This window comes from Equus quagga, chromosome 19 (genome assembly GCF_021613505.1).
Source record: "Equus quagga isolate Etosha38 chromosome 19, UCLA_HA_Equagga_1.0, whole genome shotgun sequence".
Lineage (NCBI taxonomy): Eukaryota > Metazoa > Chordata > Mammalia > Perissodactyla > Equidae > Equus > Equus quagga.
Window position 1 is genome coordinate 37,483,702 of NC_060285.1, and position 19,156 is coordinate 37,502,857.

A 19,156-nucleotide genomic window follows, 5' to 3' on the forward strand; every position below is an offset into this window, starting at 1 on the left:
TCCCTTTAAAGTTGATTTCTTCTCCATTTCCAAATATATTCATGCTCTTCTCAACATCATTTCTGCCTGTAATTTCTTTTAAAATCTTAGCTCATTTGAAATTTCCCTATCGCATTAAAGAGTGAAATCAAGATAAATCCTAACAAAGTCCATCAAGGAGTACAAAAAAATAGCAGATTGTTCTCATGTGACTTGTATTTACGACAGTTGCTTAAACTGCAGCCTCCACAAGGCTTAAATGAGCATAAGTCAATAGTGGTTGAAATGCGATCCCAGTGTTTGTTTAGAGATGGTGTCCGAATTTATTCTTCGGCTGCTAAGACTATCTTTTCTTTTCATGTGTGTGTGTGTGTGTGTGTGTGTGTGTGTGTGTGTGTGGCTATGTAGGTAAAGCTCATTTAAGGCTTTTAGAAAGTCAAAAGTCTTGAATAATAGGTATGGATAAAACTGAAAATTTGCCTTTGGCAAGACATATACATAATTGACTAATAAAGATTTGGGCCTCCAAATCTTATGATTTATAATGTCTACTTCTTTAATTAAAATGCATATTCTCTCAACAAAGATATAATTCATCTTGAATTCCACAAGGTATTTCATTCAGTTTTAGTACCAATAAAAAGTTTCAGCAACAATATAGTAATTTAAACATGATAGAAGTCTTGTTCAATCTCTGAAGTGAATTTTCACAATGTTCGGTGTGTTTTCAAATAGTTAGGATGTAAACAGGCAGAAGTTTTAAGAACCTTTGAAAGACCTACTGGACTTTATGCGTCTTTATGAAAAGACAGTTTTAGAAATTGAAATGGTCACAGCTTGACTACCTTGAATCAGTCACTTGAATCACTCACTTTATTAATTTTAATAGCACTAACTACCTGTTATAATGTACTTTTGAAAGATTACAGGTACCCTAATGAATTTAGATCATATAATTTTGACCCATTTACTGTATTTTTCATTGAATTCTAAGTTTTAAATCATATAAAACCATTCTATAGCATTTTGGGACTATGGTAGCTTTTTGTGTTGCTTCTGCTTGGAAATTTTGGAAGAGAGATTGGTTATTTGTTATTTCTTCGCTATTTTCCCCCATTTATGAAATAAGAATATGAGACGGAAAATCTTACAAAATGTAAATGTAGAGTTATAATTTTCATAAGCAAATCAGATTTGAAATGTTAAATGTTTATTTTGTAGATTAAATTGGAATTTGTTGCATAAAATAGTACATATGCATATGAACTAATACATGAATAGGTTACTATTTCTTTTCAGGTACTGCATGACATATTTATATGTAGTCCTATATTTGCATAAAGTAAGTTTCACTGTTTTAGAATGAACTTATAAAATGTAATAGTATATGCTCTGGAGTTAAATTTCGTCATATTGACCTAGATCCTTTTGATGTTATAATTACTTAACTTCTAATTATGATTAAAATGTTGATGTAACTTTACATGTAATCTGTGCATAACATACTAATACAATTCAGCTATCAGCAATGTCACATGTGTTGAACACTCTGCGTCTGTGGTAACTTGACAATCACCTCCAAGACATGTAACTAACCTGCCCTGGCAAACATTAGCTCACAAAGGCACTGGGCTGCCTGTTCACTTTAGGGCACTATTTTGTTTCCGTAGCAACAAATCAGTGCAGAAACAGTTTTGAAGTGGTCCCTAGTGTCATCCAGTAGAGTTCACAATTAAGTTTTCTTGTCCTCATAGCATTATTGTCACCTTGATAATTTGAGGACTTTTAATCATTTTTCTTTAAAATTTCAAATTAAATCTACATCTGTGAAGAGGCGCTGAAGTTCTAGGCCTACAGTCATAATGTGTGTTCAGAAGTCACTTTATAAGTTTGCCACCGTTGCTGAGGAAACTCAATCCTGCTTGAGTTGAAGAATACTCAATTAACCCCGTGGCTTAGCTTTTTCTCTGATTTCTACAAAGTTGAGTTTGTAATAACTTTTGTTCCAAATTTATTTCACCTGAGTCATTGCCTTAGCATACTCCTCAACATTGAGATACATTGTTTCCATTATTTTTCAATTCTGTGAGAAACAAACAAACCAAATTACAAAACTTTACCAATCTGTCAGAGACATATCCTAGTATTTGGTTTCCCATAATTCCAATTATCACGTGACTCTTTCAGAGTTGCTTTAATTCACTCTGTAGTAGTCTTTCATTGCCAGCCATCACTAACCTTCATACCTTAGGTTGGTAGCTTTTTATTTGGGCATATCATTGTTTTCCATTTATAACCATCAATGGCATCATGTTCACCAGATATCAGTGTAGTTCTTTCCACATAAAATTCTGTCTATTGAAGTATTAAATTTGCTGTCACGCTTTTCTTTTAAGCATTCTGTGCTATGTTCTGTTCAGTGTCAGTGTCTTTAGTTCTGATTTTTCAATTTTGTCCCTCTCCTTTTCCTTGACTTGTTAGTCTGATCCAACCTCTTCTACCTCATCTGATGATTATCAATATGTTATGGAAGCTAAACTACAAGAAATGATCTCCATACGTAGGAAGGTAGTCCTACTGGACTTTACTTTCTATTGCTAACTAGAATCCATCTAAGTTTTTCTTTTCATTTATAAAAATTATGTTACTTTTATTTATTGATAATCGACCATCTGTGCAGTTCAGTGCTTCAGGAGCTTAAGATTGGACAATGGCAGGTTTGTGTTCAAACCATGCACAGTCTGCATGTTACATTTGGCTGATTTCATTGCTCATAAATAACTCCAATGTTTTGCTGATGCTTGGATGTAACAGGCCTTTGTAGCTGACACATTTCAAGCAATGCTGTTCAGCTGCCTGTTTAAAGAAAGTTTATTTTTTGAAAATTACATTTGCGGTTGGTAGTAGCTTGCTTTACATTTTATTTCAATTTATTAAGAGGAAAAGTGTTAACCAAATGTTACATTTCAGGTACATTCTTCATCTTTCTTCACAGGCTGAAGAAAGACATGGGAACATTGAAGAACGTATGAGACATCTAGAAGGCCAGCTTGAAGAGAAAAATCAAGAACTTCAAAGAGTATGTATATGAAGCACCCCCCCCCCCAGTCATCATTTTGTGGAGTTACACTCTACATACAGGAAAGGAATATCTTTCTTGATTATGGGTTATATTTACAGTCTTATGGCTATGTCCTGTGCATTTTAAAGGAAAAAAATTTCTAACAATTTAATCAAGACAGACATAAAATTAAATCCAATTTTAAAACTAAAAAACTTATAAAAACAAACTCAAATGGTCTTATAAATGATTTTTATGTCAAATTCATTCAATTTTTCTTGAATGTAAGGCCAGGCAAAGAGAGAAAATGAATGAGGAGCACAACAAAAGATTATCCGATACTGTGGACAGACTTCTGACTGAATCCAATGAACGCTTGCAGCTCCACTTAAAAGAAAGAATGGCAGCTCTGGAAGAGAAGGTAAATCTCACAAATGTTCAGCAATGTTCTAATGATCATGTTTGTTTTATATCCCGCTGTCATCACTGTATCAGTCAGATGATCCTTTTACTTTCTTTAATTTTAAGAAAAATCCTGATACATTCTTAGAAGTGAATGAATAGTTTCTGTAAAAATGTGTAAGATCAACTTTTAAGTGAATAACATATGCTGCATGGTGGATAAATCTTGCACATTAGCATAATCATATGAAAGAAATGTTTTAAAATGTGCTACACTTTTGTGATGAAAATGTTCCATTTATCCTTCTCATGGGATACAAAGTCAAGAGTGATAAGACAAAAAGAAATGTTTTAGGGGTGTGCAGGGATGTTTGCTTTGAATTATTCAAATATTTCAGGTTACTGCATCTATTAGTATGCTAATTACTACACTCAGTTTAATTTTACTCTATAAATTTGAAAAGAATGTACTGTTTTAAATCACTCTTTGTAGTACTATAAGAACAGTATAAAGCTTTTACAACAGTCATACTTTTACAGCAATAATTTTTTAAAATGCCTCTGAAGCCACTTATTTCCACATGTCATGACATGTAACGTTAGTTTTTTAAATAGCTAAAATTTCATTATTTCTCTAATAATTTAGCTATTATTAGAAATTATCAATTCCGTGTTTGAAATAGAAGTCCAGAAATAAAACTTTTAAAAAATATGGTCTGATAATTTCTTCTTTCTTCAGATAATAAAAGTGAGTTCATCTGAATTCTTTATAACACTTCTAGTTAATATTTAGCTTGTCATTCACTTTTTCTTGTTTGAAGAGCAACCTAATCATTTCCAACTTTAAAAAAGCTGAGAAGATGCAAACAAAAATAGCCTGAAAAATAATGTTTATTCCATTTATCTATCCAAGTGTTACAAAATAACTTTTCCTATGTAAATTATGTATTTCTCAAAATATTAATATGTCATGTTTAAAGATTCTGTTGAAATTTGTTTTCTATGGAAACCAAGAAATAGATGCACAAAGGGAGAAATCAGAGAAGATTCTTGAGTGATAAAAAATTAACCTATATACTTAATTATTTTCTATTTTATTTATTAATTCTTCTTTTTTCTTTTATGTAGAATGTTTTAATTCAAGAATCAGAAACTTTTAGAAAGAATCTGGAAGAATCTTTACATGACAAGGTATTATGGGAACTTACATTTCGCCTATTTTTCTACTTCATAGGGTGAATGTTTTGTTGTAAAACAGACTTGATAATAAATAATTTCAGAATGTTATCCTTTTAAAACAATTTTAACTTTATATTATACATACAGAAAGCTTGATGAATTTTTACAAACCAAACAAATCAACCCTCTGGAAGCCCCCATCTTGTTCCCATACAATCACTACTCTTATCCTAAAGGATAACCACTGTTTTGACTTCTAACAGAAAAAAATTGGTTGTGACTTGTTTGAGGTTTATATAAATGGAATAAAAATGTACACACTAATTTGTGTCTTGTTTTGAGATATTATTTTAGCAGAAATGTATTAAGTACCTTTTATGCAGAAGAATTATGCTAAGCTACATATTTGCAAACATGATCCTAGTTCCAAAGTAGCTGGAAAATCTAACTGAGGAGAGAGAACACACCTTTGACAGACCACTGAGTCTCAGAGTAGCAGATGCCAAATGTCAAAGGTGTGACATAGACAGTAAGAGCTACATCATACATTGCTGCTATAAAGAAGGCTTCAAGGAAGTGGGACTTGACTAAAATTGTAAGAAAAGGTAGGACTGTGTTGCAATCCTTTCAAATACAGAGCATATGGCATGATCACAGATGCTTGGTCGGGGAGGGGGTGAGTAGTGAGTTTGGTATCTTTAATAATAATAGGCATAACAATTTGGCTGGAATCAGTTATTCCTGTTGCAGGATGTTTGGTAGAACAGGCAGATAAGGACTAAATTATGAAGTGTTAAAAATTGTAATTGCTAATACATCTTTTCCTCTTTCATTAGCCTGTAAAATACTTGTTAGCAATTTTGTCTCATTTCATTTTGTTTAGCATAGGCAAATAAAATAATATAAAATTACTAACTTAAGAAATGGTCTATAAATGTGTGTTGAATAAGTGATGGAAGGAATGGAAAGAGAGAAGGGAGAGGGAGTGTTAGAGAGAAGAAAGGAAGGAAGGAGGAGAGGGAGGGAGGGAGGAAGGAAGACCTGGCAAGAGTATGGCATATGGAAGGCATTGGAAAAGATGAAAGAATAAAGATTAAAAAGAACAATTGTACACTTAATCCTATAGAACGCTACATATTATGGTGTTAATTTAAAAAATAGCTATTTGGTCCTGCAATCAGGTTGTACACAGTCTTCCAAAAGATAGATCTTCTAGAGCAGTTCAATATGGCACCTAGAAGATAGCATCTAATTCTTTCTGAAGCAGTTCAGAAAGTCTACATGAGGGAGATGACATTTCATCAGGCTTCTGAAGGCACATATGATCTTGACAAAAAGAAAAGAGTAGGGCAGAGGCCAGAGCATATGCAACAGTGCAGAGAAAGCACAAATGATTGATATGCTGAATCACCAGAAGTTTGCTGTGACTCATATATGTTTAAAGAACTAGGTTGTGACCAGATTGTGAATTTTGGACTTGATCTCATTGTGCAATGTTATGTCATCCAAAGCTCTGTGTGCTCCTGGCAAGATCCCCAGAACCCACTCCCCTGCCACCTACCCCGGCCTTGTAGCTTCAACAATCTGCCTAAGCAACCAGCAGTGCTAATCATTCTGTGCTTTGCATCCTGGTTCATGTCAATCGCTAGAGGAAGCAAATTACAGGTCATACATCATTTTTTAATATCATCCCATACAGCTGAACACATTTTCTAGTCTAACCATATCTCTTATAAATCCTCAAATTTCTACTCAATTATATATAATTAACAATCCATTGTTAGCATAAGCCACTGTGTACTCAATCTCTTCTCTCAGTGTTACTCTTCAGCATCTTGATCGTTAAAATTTGAAGTTCCTAAGATTGTCCTTGGATTTCTTCTCTATGTTCAGTCCCTGGTCGTCTCCTCTGATCTTATGGATTTAAATACCATCTATAAGTTGAGCACTTCCAATTTAGATCACCTACTGGATCCTCTCCTCTGAGGGAGTTTGTGTATTCAAGAGCCAACTCAATATCTCCATTTGCACGTGTAGGCATCTCAAACTTAACAAGTCAATCTCCTCCCTGCCCCCAAAACACCACCACCTAACCTAACCACCATTGATAGTAGTCTTCTCAGTAAATCACACCTTCTTTACTTTGACTTAGTTACTCCTGTTAAAAACCTTGGAGTTATCCTTGATCCCTTTCTTTATCTCACACCCCACAACCAGTCCAACAGAAAATTCTATTTGTTCTATCTTCAAAATATAACCAAAATCCAACCATTCTCTCCCAACACCATTGTTGTCCAAGCCATAATTCTCTTGCTGATTTTTTTAAAGAACAGTAATAATTTTATTTCTTCCCCACCTCCCAATCCCATTCAACAGTCAGTTTCACAGTCATCAGAATGATCATGTCACCTCTCTGCTCAAAAACCCTCCAGTTATTTCCTATCTCACTCAGAGTAAAAGCCAAAGACTTTTTAAAATGGCTTATAAGACCATTCAAGACTGCCCTTCCAAAAACCTGCAACCATACTTTTCTCAGTCTTTTTCCTGTCTTCCTTCTTAACCTCTCCAGTCTAGCCACACTGACCTTCTTGCCCTCTGCTGCACCAAATAGACTCCCACTAAGGAGCATTTGCACCTGCTCTTTCTCCTATCTGCCATACCTTTTCCTAAGACATTCCCATCTGTTTAACTCCCTCCTTCTCTTTAGGTCTTTGCTCAAATATCGCTTTATTGGAGAGCCCTTCCATGAGTGTCCTATTTTCTCCTTCCTACCAACATTCTATGGACCCTGTTTATTTATTGTCTTTTCTACTAGATCGTAAATTATATGAGTGCAGAGAACTCTATCTTAGGGCCTAGCACACCAGAGGTGCTCAGTGGATATTTGTGGAAATAACAAATTAATTAATAAATACTATAAGAAATTGGTGAATATTTTTAAGCAAAGAATTCATTTGATCATACATACATTTAAAAAATGATACTTGTAGCAGAAGCATGTGTGTAGAAGAGATGGAAGGAAGCACCACCTCTGAGGAAGCTGGTAAAATTATTCAGGAGAAAGGTTAAAAGCATGTAGAGTAGGATGGTAGTAGTAAGAATAAAAAGGGCAAATAAGAGAAAAATCCAAAGGCCACACTGACAAAAACACATGGTGAGCGAAGTAAGTCAAGTAAAATGTGAAGCATTGGCCACTAGGAGGGGGAAAATAGCAATAGAAAATCTAGAAGGACACTGTAGACATTTATAACAATATGAAAGTTATAATCATGAAAATAAAATTAAGTGCTTACGTGAGCACTTAATTAAGGCCTCTAAGACAACTCCTATCTTGATAAATTTACAGATCAAACTGATAATACCAATCTGAAAAAAAAATCATCAGATACACAAATACTTGTACCGCTATCAAGCTAATAATTTTAACTCATATTAGGTTGTTTACTTTGTGTCGGTAATATTTTTTCTTGTCATCCTTTTAATCCAGTCTTCTTTCTCCTTCACTTGTATGTCCTTCAACCCTCACAAAATAGTGGAAATCCTTCACTTACCGCATAAATAAGAACTTTTCTTTATTTTTAAATTAGCTATGGTTTCTACTTTGCATTTTAAAGTAATGTATACATAGCTGGCCATGACCTTAATATTCCTATATGTTTGCAAAAATTTAGAATTAGTGAATGTCAGGGCATATAGATAAATTTTTATTGATTTCTGCTGTTCACATTTTCTAATCTTTCATAAAAATATATCCATCAGTTTTCTATTTTTAAAAAGCCATTAAGCTTCATAGCTTGGTTTATCATAATTGAGTGTTGGTATTATTGGCATATGCATATCATCTGAATAACACTTCTTTGATTTTTAGGAAAGGTTAGCAGAAGAAATTGAAAAGCTGAGATCTGAACTTGACCAACTGAAAATGAGAACTGGCTCTTTAATTGAACCAACAATATCAAGGTAACATTAACTTAAAAGCTTATCTATATTTCACTAAAAATCAATATGTACTTCCTTATGGTTTCACATCTCCTCAAATAAAATAAATAAATACCTCCTATTGCTCAGCAGTTATTGCCCTATTTTGATTCCCTACCACCGATTTACAGTTTTTACACTCAAAAATAATTCTCTAATTTAGAAATCCTTTCTGCTGATATGCAATAAAAATTTAAATTATTACCTTTTATATTTTGCGTTTAATTATATAGATAGAAATACATAAAAGATTCTCAAATGAAGAAATGGAACTGTGTATAAGGAGATTCCACCTCCTTCCAGGAAGGGGCATTGTTCCTTTTATCTATATGCAGAAATGTTTTCAATGCTTAACGCTACTGAAGAAATATCATTGACTATGGTCACTTAGCATCTGGCTATTTTGTTAAAGTAATTGAAGATAAAGAGGGAGGGAGAAATTACACATGGTAAAAAAAAAATTCAAATAAATTTAGCCGTACTCATCTACTTTTACTCAATAGCTTATCTTAAAAGAAAGAAGCAATGAGAAGATTGTTTACTCGACAGACAGACAGATTGATCTATCTCAATGTCACGTATCATTTTCTTTTGTGCTTAAGGCCTTTTCTTTAAAGTTGATAAGAAACCCTAGATGAATTTACTCATTTGATCATTTATTTAGTAGATAACACAACAATATCAGCTATTTGAAACTTATGACCACCACAGAATTCTATAAGTCAGGTTTTCTTGGTCTTATGCTTATCCTAAGAATATTAGCTCCACAACAGCTGGAATTTTTATCTGCTTTGATTACTACACTCAGGACCTAAATTTAGAAAAAGAAAATAAACCCGGTATGTAGTATGCGCTCAACAGATATTGTTGAATGAATTAATATCTAGTAAAGCATTTTTCAGATACTCAAATGAAAAATCAAAATTAAAAAAATGAAATCCTAAAGGTGCTTGTATTCTCTTCAATATAGGTATTAATAAAAGCAAAATTCAGTATTTTGAGTATTTCTACCTTCAGTTTAGTATAATAAACACAGTTCTGCAGGCATAAAAACACCCAAAGAACTTTGAAATATGTAGGTCTTTACTTTGGAAAATTATCTTTATTTTTCTAAGTGTTTTATTATGATTTATTTATCTGAGCTGAAATGATTAATTCAGTGATATACTTTCACATGGTGATGATGATGCTGAAGAAGGAGGAGAAAAATAGCTGATAAAATATCAACAAAGTAAACAAGCAGAATGAGCATTATCCAATCAACAAAATAAATGCATTTTTACAGGACAAATGGCCACTTCGTTATCTTTTTGACCCTTGGTCTCAGAAATGCAGAGTCATAGAAGTGTTGTCTAAACGCTCAACACTGCAGTGAGTCATCACAGGCAGCCTAAGGATGCAAAATTTATCCACAATGGAGGATCCTCAGGGAAGCTTGGGAACCACATACAGAAAAATTGTAGTAGAAACTACATACGGTAGATTGTAGTAGAAACAACGCTAGACCAAGAATAAGAAAACTGATGTTCCTAGGTCTCAGACACACAATTGTTAGTTGTTTGATTTTAGAAAATCCATTTTTCTTTAATAAGTTCAAATTCTATGTATATTTTTACATGAATTATATAAAAAATGATATTTTTATGAGTATCGCACAAGTTTGCTTTGCAAATAAAATGTGGCAACTGAGCAAAGGGGGTTTTGAAAACAGTAAATCACATCTTAAGTATAAAGTATTATAGGAATTATTAAGATCGACAAACCAATGGAATTTTTAATAGGTTACAGAATAACTGAATATTTATCAAACATCAATTATTTATTGAACATCCATGCTTCTCAGCGCACATAATTAAAAAAGAAACAATAAAGAAAACAGAAGGTGCATGAGAACTTCATCTATTAGTTTTTGATCTTATAGGTGGGGAGGTGGGAAAGAGCTAAAGTTAATGAATGTCACTGCTAGTGGTAATAACTAATATGCTCCACTAGTACCTCATCTGAGAAGAAAGTAAAATGAGTTCCAGAGTGGCTGGAGAAGGCCTGATTTGGTTCAACTCTGAAGAAAGGGTAGGATCTGGATAACTGAAAAGGACAATGGAAGACATTCCGAGAAGCAGGGGGATGGGTAACAGGTTTTCTCTAAGAAAATTCATGCTCAATTTATCTATGGAAATTCTTTTGCAAGATTATATGCAAGAGTTACAGGAGAGTCAGGAGGGGAAACTACATGGTTCCTTGTGTAAAGGAACCTGTGACTGTATTGTCACTTAAACTTCCAGTGCCTCTCAAAATACTGTACACCAAAAATGATTTAAAAATTGAAATATACGGAAATATTGCCTCTGATTTCTCCTGCTAGAGAATCAGCTCACAGAGTTGAATAAAAGGAAAGAGATGAGCAGTGACTGCTCTAGATGAAGTATAAGCAATGGGCTCTTCTACCATTGGTGTTTGCTCAGGTCTTTTGTTCTTTCAAGATCAATTAAGCACTTTCTACCTGCCAGACATGGCAGGATTGGAGACAGAATGGTGATGGTGACGAATACATGTTCCAGATGGAAAACACAGGAATGCTAGTGTGAGGACTATTTTAATAGAAAGAATACTGGGAGCTAGAATATTACATAACAATGGGACTTTTAAGCTGGGACTTTAAGAGTGCTAACCATACAAATGTGTGAAGAGACTGTTTCCAGCAAAAAGAACAAGTTTAAAGACTCAGAAGTGAAAGAAAGTGCATCACTGATAGAGTTGAAAGTCAGTGCAGCTGGATGGAGAGAGTAAGGCAAAGAGTAACTAGAAGTGAAGCTGCAGAGGAGATGGAGCCCAGATTGTAGAGGGCCGTGTGAAGACATCCAGGAGTTTTCAGCAGGACATCCATGGGACCAGAGCTGTGTTTTGTTTCATGTTTTTATACGTGACCTGGAGTTAAGAGATAAAGCAACAAGGAAACAGCTTTCCTGGGATGATGAATTGTAATGTTAGAAACTCCACTTTGATGCCCAGAGAGACATTACCCTAAGCAGCCGCAGATAAAAGGTACCTAGAATGTTCTGAGCTAGATAGTTCAGACTGTATTATAATCAGTTTCATTCATTCATTATCTTGCCACATATTTATCAAGTGCTACTATATGTGAGGCATACCTCCTTGAGTATACAGTGGCGATTAAAATCTGATCTTTGTCTTCATGAAACTTATACCCTCTGACAAATAGATGAAGACTGAAAGTTGTGCCTCTTGTTTATGAGTATGGCCTGGTTGGTTAGTTTTTACATATGACTAATCCACAATAAAGCCAGTTTGCTTAAGTCTCAAGTGCAGTGCTATAACAACAATAGCTGTTATGTATTTGGTGGATGATTCCTTAGTTCATTTGCTTTAACATCCTATTTGGCAAAACAAGGACTTTCATCAATCAGGTCAGTGCCTTCTGCTGTTGCAAAAACACAGATCTTACCTATCCTTTTGTAAACTTACCAAATATTTAGAAATGTTTGTTTTCGTTCACAAGGAGAACTAAGGGAGGAAGCATCAGCAGGGGCCCCCAGTACAAGAGAAAATATAGCTTTAAGCGTATTTCCTACTGATGATGGATCATTTTATAGGACAGCATGTCGTCCTTGTTATTATTATCATTATTGGAGCAATAAACTGCATTTGCTGTAAATCTACATAGTATCTAAATGATGTGCCTGGAGAAGCCTTTACTGCACTTTGACTACACTGTGCTTCATTATCATGTTTATTGAAAGCCAGTGTGATGATATTTTCCAATTGGAATTTTCCAACTGTTTCATCTCTAAGCAGATTTCAGAATCAAATGTGCTCATCAAAGATTTTTCTTTATCTTTTTGGAACAATGTCTTATCAAAAGCGGAAAAATTGTTCTGGTGGTATTGCTATTTTATGAAAAAAATGATATTATTAACCTTAGGTTAATCTGATTTTAAGCATTTTGTTGATTTCCTAAATTGAAAAATAGAACGTTGAAAAACAAATAATTCTGGAACCCCAAAGATTTATCCATTTTTCTCTTAGATTAATAGGAATACTTAAAAAAAGTATGGTAATAAATACCAAATATTGGATATCCACTACACAGCTCAAACTAAATAGAATTGCTAGAATTTAGGCCAAAGGATCTCGGTTATCAATCTTAACATGTCTCATTGTATTACCATATTTGAAAATGATGAGTAAAGAACAGAAGGACTTTTTATATACTAAAAAAAGAAAATACAATTTGACCTTCAGGAATGGAGCTGAGACTAGAATTTCTGACATGCAACCCTGAAGAGACCTCAAAAGAGTCATGACAATTCACCAGTTTTCTTCCTTGAGGTTTATTTCCTTGAAAGTTTATGTTTTGTTGTCAATTAAGTTATGGATAGCGATTTGCTGGTAAGCTTAATTTTTGAGATTGGGTATATGTCATGTTCTTCCTTCTTCCCAGAACCCATCTGGACACCTCAGCTGAGTTGCGGTATTCGGTTGGATCCCTAGTGGACAGCCAGTCTGACTACAGAACAACTAAAGTGATAAGAAGACCAAGGAGAGGCCGCATGGGTGTGCGAAGAGATGAGCCAAAGGTTAAACTTTTTATTTGAAGTCTTGATGGTTTTGAGTAAATACACTATTCCATTTTGGATATAATTTTAATACTAAGAGAATTCATAATTCTAGCATTTTCATTAGTTTCAAGTGTGACATATGTCATATTTTTAAAACTATAAAACTAACATAAAGTCCCTACTGTGTGCCAGAAGTTGAACTAAGCATTTCCTATGTTTTTATCCACATAACTCTATGAATTTGGTACTGTTTTTATACTAATTTCAGATATAAAAAAAATTGAAGCTAAGAAATTTTAAGTGTTCAGCATTACACAGCCAGCAATGTTATAAGAGTCAAAACTTAGGCCTGTATTTGTGGGATTTCAAATCCCATGCTTTTGTCCATTATGCTATATTGCCAAACAAATGGATTTTTCATTTGCTTGGGCACTTAAGTAATGGCATTCATCTTGTTAATTAAAAGCAATTAAATATTTTAATTATAATTACTACTTTAAAAGCAATTTGAGGAAAATGTACATAGATTATTGAAAGTGTTTGTGGAGAACTGTTCGTGATAAACTGCAGTGTCAGCCTTTCATTCAGTCAATAACTTAAAATTTGTAAGCTATGCATGTTGAGTAAGTATATAGCTGCATTTTATGGAGAATTAATATATTTCCTTTGTGCCATAAGTGTAGTTTCTTCTCCCCAACCACTCGTATGTGTCAGAAATACTACATAACTTATTTGTCCTTATTTGTACACAGGCTCTTGACATCCTTTTGTTTTTAAATGACACCTATGTGTCATGTACAAATTAATCCCTCATAGTAGGCATTCAATATCCCTTGAGAGGGTGAATAAATAAACAAATGAAGAATAAATTAAGTCCATCTCAGTTCTTTTCTTATTTTTATGTGACAAATAAATTAGTGCTCCTTGGTAGCAAAATAATTAATAACACAAATGCTAATTCAGGTCCTCAAATCTTAAGTAAATCATCAAGGCAATATCATGTGGTCCCTCCAAAAGTCGTTTTATATTATCATGAAAATGAAAACCAACTTTTTAAAGAGCAGAAAACTCTAGGACCTCTCTCTTATTCCCAACCCTCTCGTACGTTCCGATCACAGATTGAAAAATACTCGTCTATTGGTTACTCAAGACTCATTCACATGGAGGACTTAATCAGTTAAAAAAACATAGCCGTGTAAAATAGCATACCTTGGGCTTAAAAAGTCAATGAGGCATTTAAGTGACCAGAGCACTGGAGATGAAATTAAATTACTTTTCAATATTTTTAGTAATAATTTATTAGAGTCTGTGTAAGTGAATGTTGAGAGAATTCCTGTGTAATGTGTTGTGTGGTAATATTTGTAGTCTCAGCCTCTAATAAGAAACTGTAAGTAAGACTAATTAGTATAAGAAATGGGAATGCTTGAATACACGTGAATAGAGATTGTTACATTTGGAAACAGGGGAAAATATTGCAAACATAAATGCTTTAAAGTGATTGTTACCTTGAATTGAGGTTAAACTAGAAATCATGCAGAAGTTTATGATCTTTATTCCTATTAAAATGTTGATATTTATGCTGACAATTAATACACGCCATTACATAAGATGTCAAGGAAGTATTTTATTGAACCAATAAATTTAAATGTTAATAATCAGTTCTGCTTTTGCCAGGTAAGCTATAAAAGCATGTTGCTTTTTGTTTGCTGTTTCTCAGAATAGTGCTTTGAAAATGAGTAATGTGATAAATACTATAATTGTTCTTTGACAATCCAGGTGAAATCTCTTGGGGATCATGAGTGGAATAGAACTCAACAAATTGGAGTGCTAAGCAGCCACCCTTTTGAAAGTGACACAGAAATGTCTGATATTGATGATGACGACAGGGAAACAATTTTTAGCTCAATGGATCTTCTCTCTCCAAGTGGTCATTCTGATGCCCAGACTCTAGCCATGATGCTTCAGGAACAACTGGATGCCATCAACAAAGAAATCAGGTGAGTTCAGTTATTACTGATGGTTTCAAGGGATTAGAAGACTTTTGTTTTTTTTAGTTATGACCTGGGCTCTCTTTCTCTCTTGTTTTTTGGGGGTATTTTTACTGAGCTAACACCTGTTGCCAGTCTTCCTCTATTTTGTATGTGGTTTGACACCACAGCATGGCTTGATGAGTGGTGTGGATCCGCGCCCATGATCTGAACCCATGAACCTGGGCTGCCAAAGTGGAGCGTGCCAAACTTAACCACTGCACCACCAGGCCAGCCCTGGGATTAGAAAAATTTAATACTAAAATTGCGATCATCAGATCAGAAGTATTAGCATCACCTGGGAGCTTGTTAGAAGTGCCGAATGTCAGACCTGACCCCATATCTCTTGAATTAGAATGTGCATTTTCACAACATTCCTAGGATATTTGTATATGTCCCCTATAAAATTAGGACAGCCTTTGTAAGGGACCTACATGAAACATATACAGACTAATGATGTTACGGTATATAAAAGAATGAGGTATATAAATTAATTTTTACTGAGTTATTTCAGCCTGGATATGAAAAAATGTACTACCACCATACAGCAGATGATAGATGATTTCCAAAGAGTAGATAATATCATAAAGTTGAAATTGTACAAGTTAACATTTCAGACCCCAGCGAAGGACCCAACTGTGTCAGGTGGATTTGTTTTCTTTTGAACATCAGGAAACTAAACTTAACTTGTTTTTTCAATTAATGAACAGTCTTTTACTATTTTGAACAATGCTTTTATTTGCTCTTTCTGGGTGTAGCTAAATCTGTTGGCCTCCTAATATGATTCATATCTACCTAGCTCTCTACCGTCATCCCCCTATCGCACATTGTAATAGTTTCTCATCTGGAAAACGACAGTAGTTTCTATCTGGTTTCTTTATATTGTTTGGGTTCCTGATATAATCCAGACTAACACTGCAGCCAGAACAGACTTTTTAAATCCCAAATGTGCGTATGTAATTTCCCATTTTTAAACCCTTCGATTGCTCTTAAGATAAAGATCAAAATCCTTCATATGGTCTGCAATGCCCCACCTGCCTCAGCATCCTCTTGGCATTCACCTGTCCAACCCCATATCCTTTAATACATGACTTTCAGTTCTTTGAATGTCCCCTTGCTCTCTCCTTTATTGCTATTCCTTACTTCTGGAACGTTCTCCTCAACACAGCATTCTACCAGAACACGTCACCAACTTTACTCTCAACTCATCATGAGCAGCTCCACCCTCACTTCTGTTCTTCAGTTCACTGTACTGTCCTTAAGTTCTTTACCTTTCCTAGACTATAAGTTATATAAGAGCAAAAAATATATCTGCTCACTGTTTTATTTCTAGGTCTTAGCACTTTGCTTGATAACTAGAAAGTGCTTCATAAATATTTCATTACCATAAATAGAAAAAAATATAGAGAACATGAATTCAAACTGAATAACATTTTCCAATGTTGTGCAGCTAATGGCTGAACTCACTGAACAGATTTGAAATCAAGTATATATCCTTGTGATATTTGCTTTCACCAAAAGTATATACACATACCCTCAATAACAACCTATGTCTCTCCAGGGACTCTTCAGTTTGTTACATTAGAGTAGAAATTACCAGTAACAATCTTGCTGTAGATGAATTAAGTTGATACCCACATAACCTGTTCAAACTACTGTCCTTCAATATATTTCCTCATTGTCCTCCATAATGTAGGTTAATATAGTTGCTGATTTGTAAGAAATATATAAAATTAAAATACATAGCAACATTCAAAAGAAATAGTCAACTTGATAAAAACCGTGGTGAGCTGCTAACACCAACCAGACTTTATCTCTAGTTAAGATTTTTCTTCTTTCATGAACTAACTTAACCATTTAAAAATAGCTTTTTCTGGCTTCTTTACAGTTCACTGACTCTCTTAAAGGGAGAGATCAAGTGACTTCAAACTCATTTGCCACTGCAACGTTCATTACTGTTCGTCTACAGTTGCTGCTATTTAGCCCGCTTTACTTCTGTAGTCTTCTTTATTCTTTCTTCCTTCTGTTTGATTCCGATAGGAATCCCTCCCCAACACACTGGGACCTTCTGAAGGGAATCTATTTCATCGCTATTTTCTTTGCTTTCCGTATTAACATCAGGATTTGAAAGATCAATGGATTGTGGTGTATTTTTCCAAATAAACTGAACATCTAGGTAGCACTGGTTCTCCTGTTTGATTAAACCTCCACCTACCTCCTACTCACCTTGTCCCTTTAGGTTAGACTCTCCTTTACAATTAATGGAATACCTGGAGGTTATAATTAAAATTTCCTTGTACAGCAGAACCGTATTGCCTCTCACCGGAAGATTTTTCTGAAAGAATAATTTTCCACCAAGCATTTTAATAGTACAAAATTCCATTTTTTTTTTTTTTTGGAGGGAAGATGCTGTTTTTTCATTGGAATGTGTTGAAAGCATTAATGATGTTGTACTATATTATTTGATTAAGGCTTCCTTTGGGATTCTGGTTTTTGGGTAAAGTTAATATGCACACATGGGGGCCGGCCCTCTGGCCGAGTGGTTAAGTTTGTGCACTCTGCTTCAGGGGCCCAGGGTTTCACGGGTTCGGATCCTGGGCGCAGACCTGGCACTGCTCATCAGGCCATGCTGTGGCGGCATGCTGCATGCAACAATTAGAAGTACCTACAGCTAAAATATACAACTATATATTGGGGGGGATTTGGGGAGAAGAAGGAAAAATAAGAAAGAAAGAAATAAAACCTTTAGAAAAATTTTTTTAATTGATAAAAAAATAAAATGCACCCATGAAAATAAACTTCAAAGTAACAGAATTCGTATTCTTTGTGTATGTGAAAAATTATAATTAAGAGTAAATGTGCCTCATTATTTTTATTGACTTTTTCTTTATAGCAGTTTAGAGCAGTTCACAGCAAAATTGAGGGGAAGTTACAGAGAGTTTCTGTATACCCTGGCTGCACACATGCATAGCTTCTCCCTTTAGCAACGTCTTCCACCACAGTGGTACATTTGTTACAATTGATGAACCTATACCGACGCATCATAATCACCCAAAGTCCATAGTTTACATTAAGGTTTACTCTTGGTGTTATACATATTATGTGGGCTTGGAAAATTGTATAATGACATGTACCCATCATTATGGTATCATGCAGAATATTTTTTACTGTCCTAAAAATACACTGTTTTCTGCCTATTCATTGCTCTTCCCCTCCCAACACCTGGCATCCACTGACCTGGTTACTGTCTTTACAGTTTTGCCTTTTCCGGTGTGTAATATAGTCGGAATCTTTTCATATTGGCTTCTTTCATTTAGTCATATGCATTTAATGTTCCTCCATGTCTTTTCATGGCTTGATAGCTCACTTCTTTTTAGTACTGAATAATATTCCATTGTCCAGATATATCACAGTTTATTTATCCATTCGCCTACTGAAGGGCCTCTTGGTTACTTCCAAGTTTTTGTAATTATGGGTAAAGCTGGTATAAACATCTGTGTGCAGATTTTTGCATGGACGTAAGTTTTCAACTCCTTTGGATAAATAACAAGGAGCACGATTACTGTATCATATGATAAGACTGTTAAGTTTTGTAAGAAACCGCCAAAGTCTTCCAAAGTGAATACATAAAAAGAAAACAGCAGTGATCATAACTTTGAACTTAAGGCTTATACATCATAGGAGATCACAGTAAGCCATTTGGAGTTAAGAGGGAAATATCCCAGAAGAGGTTTCTGACCCCTTTTTTCAAACAAACTGTGTTAGTACACAGTTTTATTATAACAATAGGGAAAATGTGTGTAGATTCAACTTAAATAGAAGCTTCACACAACCAGGCGAAAGTTCTTTATTCTTTGTGTCTTTGTAATAACTAACTTTACATATTCTTGAAGCTTCTCTTTATTTAAAGAAAAAGAGTAATGTCTAGTGTTTTGTCTTCTCAAAAGCATTTA

At 34.4% G+C, this 19,156-nt stretch overlaps 1 protein-coding gene across 1 annotated transcript in view; it reads left to right on the forward strand.

The window, feature by feature from the left end:
• The window catches only part of PPFIA2 (PTPRF interacting protein alpha 2), a 444,237-nt gene that overhangs the window by 343,402 nt on the left and 81,679 nt on the right, over positions 1–19,156 (forward strand). The window contains exons 10-15 of the mRNA XM_046646383.1: positions 2,975–3,058; positions 3,330–3,461; positions 4,571–4,633; positions 8,490–8,581; positions 13,059–13,194; positions 14,953–15,173. Coding sequence (XP_046502339.1) covers positions 2,975–3,058; positions 3,330–3,461; positions 4,571–4,633; positions 8,490–8,581; positions 13,059–13,194; positions 14,953–15,173 — 728 coding nt within the window. The remainder of the gene's footprint in view (positions 1–2,974; positions 3,059–3,329; positions 3,462–4,570; positions 4,634–8,489; positions 8,582–13,058; positions 13,195–14,952; positions 15,174–19,156) is intronic.